The following is a 10,865-nucleotide window of genomic DNA, read 5'->3' as shown; positions in this document are numbered from 1 at the left end:
AATAAATACAGCACTGGCTAAAACGCAGGTCTACCACTATTGGTGGGTGACCCTTAAGTAAGAATTGGTGAATACTGCTTGTGGTAGGAAATGGAGACCCAGCCCAAGTTTCTGCCTTTTTTTTTTTTTTTCTCTCCATGATTTTTCTATTAATTCTTTGCATATTTTTAAATGCAATCACAGCCCTCAGAGCATCAGCTTTAAACAGAAAAATCTGCTCAGGCTTCTTCTCTTTATAAATTCTAAAATGCTGGTTTTAAGGGGATTGCCTGTACTCATTTTGGTGGGAAATTACATTAGACACTGGAATTCAAAGTTATATGATGTCAAGCAAGATGGGTGCCAGTGCTGAGAAAACTGAATAGAGTGGTACAATTTCCACAGGATTTAAAATTAACCTCATTGCATGATTGGCTTACATTTCTAATCCGATATATCAGGCTAAATATAGACTTTGAAGAGAATTTCTTTCCACGCAAATAATCGCTGCAGGCTAAAACTTAGCAAAAAACTAAGAAAACTAAGAAAGAAAAATGTTAAATTAAATTAGATAACCTGTCATCTTGCTAGAATATTGATCTGGAACTGCACATACAGAAGATGCTTGCAAGGGAGAGAAGGCAAAAGGGGAAAAAATAAATAGAGAAATTACTGTGTTGAATATATATTTATAGAGGGAGAGTTTCTGATGCTGTCAGCAATTTCTGTCAAAGATGTACCTTCAGAGGCATCACTGTTGACTTTCAAACATTTCATGTTTTATTACTGCATTTTAATCATTAATGATGAATGGCGTCCCTGGATGATTCGCAAGAGCTATGAATCATTCATTATAACTAAAACAAATGCTTTCTTTTTCTTTTTCTTTTTTTTTAATTAAAATAAGCAATGTTTATTTAGTTTAAAAAAAAATCAGGACAGCAAAACCTTTAGAAAAGAACTAATATTTTTGAAAATGTTGTAAATTGATACTACAAAAACCTCCAAGGTCAGAGAAGGAACCGGAGAGTGGGAAGCCGAGATTAAGACTGTATGCGGTGTTTTTGTTTTCTTCTCTAGTCTCCTAAATCTCCAAAGAATGTAAATATCATAAAATGTATTATGTAGGCAGCTATAATTCCAATTTAATAAATCCATACCAATATTTTGTAGATAAGAGAGCTGCTTCTGCATGCGAACCAGCTCTGTGGCACTAAATCCATTTGGGAATGGCTTTCATTTCCCATATTACAGCAAGACATGAATTTCCATTGCGGCAGATGAAAAAGATTTGCTTCACAGACAAAGGTTCCCATCTCCGTTGGAATTCAGCAAGCTCCAAACATAGGAGAAATATTGTAACCCAGTTCACTTGGTTTTATTTATTTGTTAATATAACTTGTACTGAGAAGTATAAATAGCCCTTAGTTCCTGGGGAAGTTCATGGCACTGTTTTTGATCAGCCTCACAAGAAATTTGTTCTGAATCCCTAAAGGGTTTATTCTTAATACATGAATTCCAGCCTATGAGAGAAACTACGTCATCAACTGTGATCTTCGTTATATCCATGTCCCATCAAAATCAGTCTCATTGGTTCAACATCTAGATGCATCTTTCAGATAAATAGATGAGACAACCCAAGCTTGGAAGTGACAGCAACATGGAGATAGAGTGAAAATACCACAGGTAAAGCTGAATCTGAATTAGGTGGAGAAGGTGCCTGTAGGTATGAAAACCACGACAAACAATTATTGTCATGCTTAAGGATTGCATCCCAGTGAGTGACAAAATGGAAAGATCCTAAAAGAAATATTGAGAGGCTGTCTGTCAGAAATTGCTTTAAAGAAGATACATGTGATGTACAAGATACATATGATTCTGTGATTCTATACCTGCTACACACTAGGTCAGCTGCAAAACTCAGAGATTTGCTGAGGGTGCACTCAATGTCACTTTTCTAGACTGCAGTCCTCACATTGAAAGTGAATATTGAGTCAAAGTTATCTCCTGATATTTTAAGTAGAATTGATTTAGATTATTTTTTTTTAAGTGTAGAAAGTAGACTGGGCATCACAGATACTGACCAGCTAAGGGTCTGGTATAGCTGTGGTATCATATTTGTCCATTTGAGGTCAAAAGACAATTTTCTTTAAACAAGGATAAAAGATAGTTTTTTAAAAATTGTATCTTCTTTTTCAGGAGTTCTCTAAGAGCAGCCTATGCTGACTACTTCATGGCTGAAACAGGTCATGACTGAGACACTTATACTGTCTAAAATAAGCCAGTTTGCATGCATTGCTTTTGTAAACCCTAAGATTTTAGGTTTATTTCTACTGGCCAAACAACCTGCTTGATAATTTTTTCTTTCAAAATTTAACCCAATCTTTAGCATTCTGACATAACCCAGGATCATATCCTGCACTCAAATTCATCCCCAAAAGACTCCGAGAGCAAAAGGTTGCTGTTAGGTTTAGCAAGATGCTTGTCCAAAACCTCATTATTTATTTCATACCTGCTATTCTGAAAGTAATTCTAGTTCAGTCCAGATGCATTTAGAAAGAGTCAATAGCAGCTTTGACGTGCTTACCCTTGCCATGCCATTAGTACAACAGCAGGCTTAATCCTGCTGGATGCACGATATGCCCATTGCTTAGTGAAATGGAAGGTATGTATCTTAAGAAGACGATTTTGATGAATGGAGGAAATAACATTTCTTGCAGCAATATTAATTTTGGTAACCTCCCTTAACTTCTCCTTTGTTTGTTTCACAGATTTCCAGTGAAAACTGGTTGTGTGTCTTTCACCAACCTTTTCCTATTAATTAAAAAAAATGGGCTGAATTCATTATTTGTTTTTGCTATCAGTCATGCTCAGAATAGTCTGGAAGCTGCCCTAAGCTATGCCTTCACTGACGAAAGTAATAGGTACTTACTGTGTCAACCATCAGTTCTCCCAATGGCAAACATGGGCACAAAGAATGTCATTTTGGCTGCAAAGAAGAGCTGGTAAGGTCAAACTTGACCAAGGGTAACAGTATTGGGTTTTGTAGCTAACTTTTAGGAAATGCTAAAAGTGCCACTTTGCATTTTTGCCACTTTGCATTTTCACCACTTTACATTTTAGAGCTGAACAACAGTTATAGGTTAATGAGTCCTCTATAGAAAATATTACTTCCCAACCACTACCTCCCCAGTACCTTTATGGCAGTAGAAAATAAATCTCAGATAGCTCTGAGGCAAAGTAATAGCTCACTGAATGGCTGACCAGGGAAAACACCGTGCGAAAAACAGGTCATGGAAATGCAAAATGTAACAAACTGCTACAAATCTGAAAGGAATAAATAATGTTACCAAATTTTCAGAGTTACGTTACCAAAGAATACAAAAAGTGTATCTGCTTTGACAGATAACATGCTTAGCACAAAAGAGCCTGGGTTGAGACTATAACAAGATGCCTGGAAGGGCAATGACTTGTATACCCATTGCTTCAGATATTGTATGGTTTCTCATTTATTTAGCTGCAAGTTTAGCCTGGCTTATATTGCCTCCTGTGTACTCCTTTGCTTAGTGTATTAGTTTCAAAAGTTGTATTTACCCTGACCTGATGATGCCAGGCCAGGCAGCTCATTCTATCCAGTGTGATCTTACTGTGAGTCCACATCTCTTCCACTTCTCTCCAGGCAGGAGACGGTCCTCTCTGTTCACACCAGCTCATGAAATGGTAATCAGTTCACATGTAGGTCAGTACAACCTGTCTGCAGCACATCACATCCCTAATGCCTGCTGCCTTCATTTTCTGCCTTCTCCCTCCACCAGTCACCTCTCCAGTTTGGAAAAAAGGACCCACATGCTTTCCTCAGCCCTTCGTTCTCCCTGGCCATTGCCCATACAGCCTGTGATGTCATCAGGGCAGCACTCCCCTGGTTTAGAAGGATGCCAATAGGTTGGCTGCAGCCATCTGCTCTGCTTTTATGGAGTTAAATTCATGCCATCTGCAGATCCTGTCTGCAGGCAAGGGCTCTGCCAATTATGCATCATCTCCAGAAAGGTGGGATAAACCTGCAACAGGGCAGGGGCCATCACAAAATGGGTCACCCACGCTGCGTATGTGGACACCTTTGGCTCTGGGATGATGATTAGCACGGGTCAAAGTCTCTTCCCTGCTGCTTTGTAAAGATCACCTCAAACCTGTGCCCAAGTACAGTCCTGTGCCCCACAATGTGGATGTGGCCTCTGTTTGTGGGCCTGAAATGCAGAGTACATATAACCTTTATCTTCAAATTTACCCCAGGTTTCCAAGTCTGAGATTTCCCCCTGCCTCTGTTCTGTGAAAACTCCTAAGTACTATAAAAATAATAACTATTCTTAGTTCATTTGGTGCATACACTTCAGGAAAGCTTACAGTATTCATGTACTCAGCTGCTTCTTATTCTCCACAAAGTTGCTTGCTCTTTGTCCTTGTATACACAAATATCATTGCTGACCCACTTCTCCTGAATCCTGCAAGAAATGAATCTTCTAAAGTGCCTTGTCAGAGTGAAACTGGACAGACATGGAAAACCAGCTGGAAACCAGCCAAAACGAATGTGGTGGTAGATTGTTTCTCCAAGAGCTTGGCAGAAGGTCCCCCAGAAAAGGTTTGGCAGGAATGTAATGCTCTATGACTGCTCCCTGAGTGCACGTCACATCTTGAGTGCTCAGTAATTTAAGTTTCATTGGAACTGCAGATGGGAAGTCAGATTTGTGGGGGCTTTCATCCCTCATTCCTCTGCAGTAATGTAGATTGCAAAAGGTTGTTCAAATTAGCAGAAACAAGGATGAATCCTTGCCCTAAATTGCAATGTTAAAAAAAAAAAAAAAAAAAAAAAAAAAGAAGAAGAAAGCTGCTCAGAAGTTTGATTTCATCAAGAAATGCAAGCCTGCTGGGCTTCAAAGTATTGGGCCTGATTAATTTACAATAGCTTGGGTTGAAAGAGCAGACAGGGTAGAAGGCTGGGCAGTGATTGAAACCTGCGTGGATTCCTGCTCCTCAGTCAGAACGACCAGCTACAGCAATGGTGACATCTTTAAAGGCACAAGTAGAAAATGAACTCTGGCACTTCTTATGCAATGTAGCCGTAAGTTTAAGGAATGATGACTTATTTAATACAGAGCATGGAAGTTGTTACTACTTCTGGGTTCAGTTATTACAAGTCAGATGACTGAGCTACATCAGATAAAGACTTTCACAGGAAAAAGTTTTTATTTTCAAAGGTTCTTAGTATTAGGAATTCAGAGAGGGAATCAAAGCAGCCACAGATACTAAGAACCAGTCATGCTTCAACTAAAGGGCAGCAGCTGAGAAGAATGGACTCTTACATAGCTTTCCAATTACCTAGGCATGTTTAGATTTAAATGGCTTTAAGGAGGGCTTACTCAGCACTCTGAAATCAAGAACAGCCATACCTTTCTGCTTTCCTCAACTTGCCACAAATTTATGAATGCAAGAATCAAAACCCTTCTCAAAATTGTTCCAGCTCTGTCTCTTTCTAAGGGTCTACTCTAATACCTGTGCTTTGTAGCACTTCAATAATTCAAGTAAAAAGAAAAAAAGCTTTATGTTGGGATGTTATCTCTAAAATCTGACCACGGGGAAAGCTGTGAAATGCTCTGAATGTAAACCTCCGACCACAGTGAAAGTTCTGGAAAGAACAGAGTCCTGTGTGAAACTGAGTTTGCTACTGGGAGACTTTGGTGTGATCTACAAAACCTCTAAAACCATTTTTGTGAGGGAAAGGGTGACTAGGAGCTGCTTGACCTGTTGTATTAGGATCTCCATGTACAGAAGGAGTCATAGTAGTATGCACAACTGTAGGCATTAATACATAACTGAAAGAGTGTACCTTGGATGTTCCTTCTGTGATTAAAATAACATCTTAATTATACAATGGCTTCTAGAGTGTACGTAGAGAATCAGGCTCCAAACAGCATCATCTCATATGCTTTCAGGTTGTGTCTAGCCAAGATATTTATAGGCTATCAGCCACTACAGTGAGTGTCATTACTTAACAAGTGGAACAATCCTATGCTTATGTCATGTTACTTCGGCCATTTGGTATCACAGAATCACAGAATCCCGAGGGTTGGAAGGGACCTCAAAAGATCATCTAGTCCAACCCCCCTGCAAGAGCAGGGTAACCTAGAGTACATCACACAGGAACTTGTCCAGCCAGGCCTTGAATATCTCCAACGTAGGAGACTCCACAACCCCCCTGGGCAACCTGTTCCAGAGCTCTGTCACTCTCACAGTAAAGAAGTTTTTCCTGATGTTCACATGGAACCTCCTATGCTCCAGTTTACACCCATTACCCCTTGTCCTATCACTGGACATCACTGAGAAAAGCCTAGCTCCATCATCCTGACACTCACCCTTTACATATTTGTAAACATTGATGAGGTCACCCCTCAGTCTCCTCTTCTCCAAGCTAAAGAGACACAGCTTCCTCAGCCTCTCCTCATAAGAGAGATGTTCCACTCCCTTAATCATCTTTGTGGCTCTGTGCTGGACTCTTTCAAGCAATTCCCTGTCCTTCTTGAACTGAGGGGCCCAGAACTGGACACAATATTCCAGATGCGGCCTCACCAAGGCAGAGTAAAGGGGGAGGAGAACCTCTCTTGACCTACTAACCACCCCCTTTCTAATGCACCCTAGGATGCCATTGGCCTTCTTGGCCACAAGGGCACAGTGCTGGCTCATGGTCATCTTCCCATCCACCAGGACCCCCAGGTCCCTTTCCTCTTCACTACTTTCCAGCAGGTCAACCCCCAACCTCTACTGGAACCTGGGGTTGTTCCTCCCCAGATGCAAGACTCTACACTTGCCCTTGTTGAATTTCATCAAGTTTCTCCCCGCCCAACTCTCCAGCCTGTCCAGGTCTCGCTGAACGGCAACACAGCCTTCTGGTGTGTCAGCCACTCCTCCCAGGTATGTTTTGGAGCCTTTAAGTTATCCACTTTATCTTGAGATCTGCAACGTGAGATCAGCTAATGATACTTGGTAGGTCTATTGAAGTTGGAACATTCTGTTTTCTCTGTTATTTATCATTTTTAGCTGCTCCCTAGCATGACAATCACAATTCTACCAAGGAAAATTGCACAGGACTGTCAGAGCTTTTAAAGGCACTCTAAACCAGTGATTTTTGACATGTTTTGGTACTTAGAATTTTTAAGAAGTGCTGAAGACCCCTTTAGGTATGTAGATTATTGCAGGGTCTATGTGAATTTACTGCTTAGTAGCAACGTTTCACAGAACCCAGAGAAATAATTGATGGGTACTAACAGGCCAGAGGCCAGAAAACTTCTGAAATGTCTCAGACAGACTGCTCCTTTCAGGTGAGAGATGAAGCCATCTTAACCACTTTTTCAGTCCTTAACATAGTATTCTGTTTCTTCAGAATTTTCCTCCTATGCCTGTTGCATCGTGCTATACAAATAATCTTTTATCACAATTAGAGTCTTCTTTGTCCAAGGTTGCACTTTTATACTTCTATTTTCACATACTCTTAAGACTTGTTTTTGTGTATTCTTTGTTACCTTAGCAGCAGCAAAGTTCTGTTTAATCTTCCATGAAGATCTGGCATAGCAGTGAATCATTCTTACCATGAAATGTTTAGAAACTATCCCCTGCCCTCCATAAATCCACATTTTCACCTCCCATCTTAGATTGCAGTGTTTCTGTACCCCCCGGTAAACGTGGAAAACTGCTCATAAATAATTTTAATGATTTTTTTATTTATTACTTTTTTTTCTACTTAGCTAAATGTTTTACAATTTGGACTTCAAGCCTCTAGAAATGTACAACAGAAATGGAGTTAGAGGTATGGCCTCAGGACATTTGCAAACAGCAGCTGCAGGACAGACAGTGACGGCCAGTCTTACACCTGTACAACATGTTAAAGTGCAAAACGTCACATGGCAATGTCCGATAGGTTTTACCCTACACAGAGTAATAGTTCTCTGCTTAGGAGCAATGTAAAGTAAGAGGCTGCTCTACAAGCTTTGAAATCTTCAACTTCTCAGTGTAATATTTCTTTTTCCTAACTTTATGGATCACTTCCATGTCAGATCTAGCTTCTTTGTGTGTATGGAAACACTAGCAAAAGACAGAAATAAAAAAGCTGGCTGGATTCTCAATGCCCACGCTACATCAAAGTTGTTACTGAGAAGCCACATGGTTTCTCTAGTTGTTGGTTATGTTTCAAGGCTGTCTCTGAGAGGTAGGAGCATACTCTTCTGTTTGGTGAGAGTTAAAGATGTTCAGCACACTTCAGAATCAGACTTTGTTTTCTCTTTTTCTGTTTTACTCTTTTCACGAAATATATTAAAAGGCAGGAGTTATTAATATTATAATTTAATGTTATTTATCAGTGCTCCGAGAGAATCAAATACAATCAGCTGCAGTGAGTTGCCCTTCTATTTGTTTCATATAATATCAGTATGGCCAAATTAGAATATTTAACCCAAAATTTTTAGTAGGGAGTAAATAGGGAAGTAAGTGGTAAGGAAACATCTCCGTCTTTCAAAGAAAACTGAGAGAAACACAAGAAAATATGTTGCCAGAAATAATCCTGCAGTGTAAAGGAAATTCACCGAGTAAGGTAATGGGGATTTTCCAGCACATTCCTATAATTACTCACCTATCACAGAATTTTAACAAGTTGCTTGGAGTTACCTTACAAACCAACATAAAATAAATGTTTGCCTCCTTTGCTGGTTGTTCAGCAGCAATTAACCAATAAACAGTTCTTGGTCTTCTGTTTGTGGTTCCCATAGCAAGAGTTGCGCTCAGATGAAGACAAGAGCACTGAAGCCAGAAAACCTTAACCTTTGTACCTAAGTTTTCTCCAACGAGGTCTGCTTTTTTCAACAAGCAGTCTCAGGAAGGCAAAGTAATGCACAGTCATAGATCTTTGCAAGACTAGTAGCTGAATTCCCATTACAGGATTGGACTTGATATTGCTGATATTGAGGTCTGCTCCAGAGGACACTGAAGTTAGTGAAAGCCTCTGAGTGACCTCCACAAGTTATAAATCAACCTCAGAATGAGCACTGAGAATCCTGATTATTTTTTTATGGCTTTTGCTAGGTACTTTCCATGAGGCTTGCAGGATTTCAAAATAAATGATCAATATTAAAATGTAAAGAAAGGTGTAAGGGTGTATTTGGCAGTGAGTTGAGGTCTGTACTTAGTGGGGACAATGGAAGTTCAGTGAGAGTGGTGGTGATGCAAAGTTGTGAAGGAAGCTGGCACCACACACTTTGCCATTGGGATGAAATTGTGGGAAGGGAGAGTTGAGTCAGAAGGAGAGAGTAACCCCTCGGGCTGCCTGTAGAGTAGCAAAAGGATGAGGGTTATTACTGTGGTAGCACATAGAAGGCTGCCAGCTGCATGGTTCTGAGTTTGTAAATAAAGACAGGCCGTATCCTTATGGCCCCAAAAGCTGATGAGGGATGTAGGGATTCTCTTTGGTCACTTGCAGATGCGCTGACTGGTGAAGGGTTATTTGGGGTTATCTGCTTATCCTGTTGATTAATAACATCTGTTCCACAGCTGTCAATATTGACAGCTGTACTTCTATACCAGGGAGTGCAAATAGCGCTGTTTGACTCCTTTGAGATGTATGGTGTAGAAAAGCCCTCTTGCACAGTGGCCTAACATCCCTTGTGTTGCCCCTTTCACCTGCCCTGACAGGAATATGCCTATGTAGCCTGTCCAGAACGGCAACGTTTTCCATCCCTTCTCCACTGTAAGTGGCAGCCAGGGGAGCTAGACCCAGGCGTGGCGGAGCAGAGGTGGTGGCTGCACACAGGGCAGGAGCACTGGGAACACCCACGCAGGCCGAGATGTCAGGGAGGAACGGCGGAGGGCATGGTTCAATGGGCGCTGTTCATCGTGCGCTGGGGTCACCTCGACCTGGAGGTGCGCACCCGGAGGGCGCACAAGCTCCTCTGCAGCCTCTCAAACGCACGGTGGCACTGGGCAGCCCCGGGCGGCGGGGTCGCGGCTCGGAGCACGCAGCTGCCGTCTTGCCGGCGCTGTGCCGGTGGGGCAGGGCGGCGCGGCGCGCTGTGCCTTGCCAGGAAAGAACTACAGCTCCCGTCAGCCCCTGCGCGCCGCCACCACCTTTCCCGCCTCTCGCCGTTATCGCCTGCCTCCTGTCAGCGAGGAGCCGGACCCGGCTCTCCCGAGAGGGGCTGCCGCCGCTGAGGGACGGGGTGCTGCGGCAGCGACCGCCCTCGGGGGGCGGTGAGGTAGAGCGCGGCGGCCTCCTCCTCCTCCCCGTCCCGATCCCTGCGGGGGAGCGGTATCCCCGCAGCCTCGCTGCCCCGTCCCGTCCGGTGGCGCGGCTCATGAGGTGAAGATGGTGATCCGCGTCTTCGTCGCCTCCTCCTCGGGCTCCGTGGCGGTGAGTGGGGGCGAGCGGCGGGGAAGAAGGGAGATGAGCGGGGCGCGGGGCCGCCGGAGCCGTGGCTGAGCCCCAGGGGCCGGGGCGAAGCCGGCCGGTGATGGTTGTGGAGATGGTGGTTGCGGTGCTGGTGGTGGTTGCCAGCCGGCGCTCACCGTCCCTGCGGCTGGCGAGCATGCCCTCGGCTCCTAGAGCTCGCCTTGCACGGCGGCGAGGACCTGGGATCCAGGCAGTCGGCTGTTGTGAAACGCGGGTCTGAATTTGCCGGGGTTGCGCGTGCCGTGGTGATGAAAGTGACTGCTCCCCCCTGCCCCGAAAGGCAGCCAAAGATTAACTTGTTCGTAAACTGCCTTTGGCAAACCAAGCCCCTCTGAAACCTCTTTGTGGGGGACGAACACTGGGTGTGTTTAAAGGGTATCAAAGGTGATGAAACAGGGCTAAA

At 43.1% G+C, this 10,865-nt stretch overlaps 1 protein-coding gene across 2 annotated transcripts in view; it reads left to right on the top strand.

The window, feature by feature from the left end:
- Positions 1–10,168: 10,168 nt before the first annotated feature.
- The window catches only part of SH3BGRL2 (SH3 domain binding glutamate rich protein like 2), a 46,251-nt gene continuing 45,554 nt past the window's right edge, over positions 10,169–10,865 (top strand). For both annotated transcript variants that reach the window (XM_080614819.1, XM_080614820.1), the window contains exon 1: positions 10,169–10,423. In XM_080614819.1, coding sequence (XP_080470945.1) covers positions 10,379–10,423 — 45 coding nt within the window. In that variant the 5' untranslated portion in view covers positions 10,169–10,378. The remainder of the gene's footprint in view (positions 10,424–10,865) is intronic.

The sequence above is a fragment of the Psittacula echo genome (genome assembly GCF_963264785.1).
Source record: "Psittacula echo genome assembly, chromosome: 4".
In the NCBI taxonomy this organism is placed as follows: domain Eukaryota; kingdom Metazoa; phylum Chordata; class Aves; order Psittaciformes; family Psittacidae; genus Psittacula; species Psittacula echo.
This window is presented reverse-complemented; position numbering and strand designations above follow the sequence as displayed.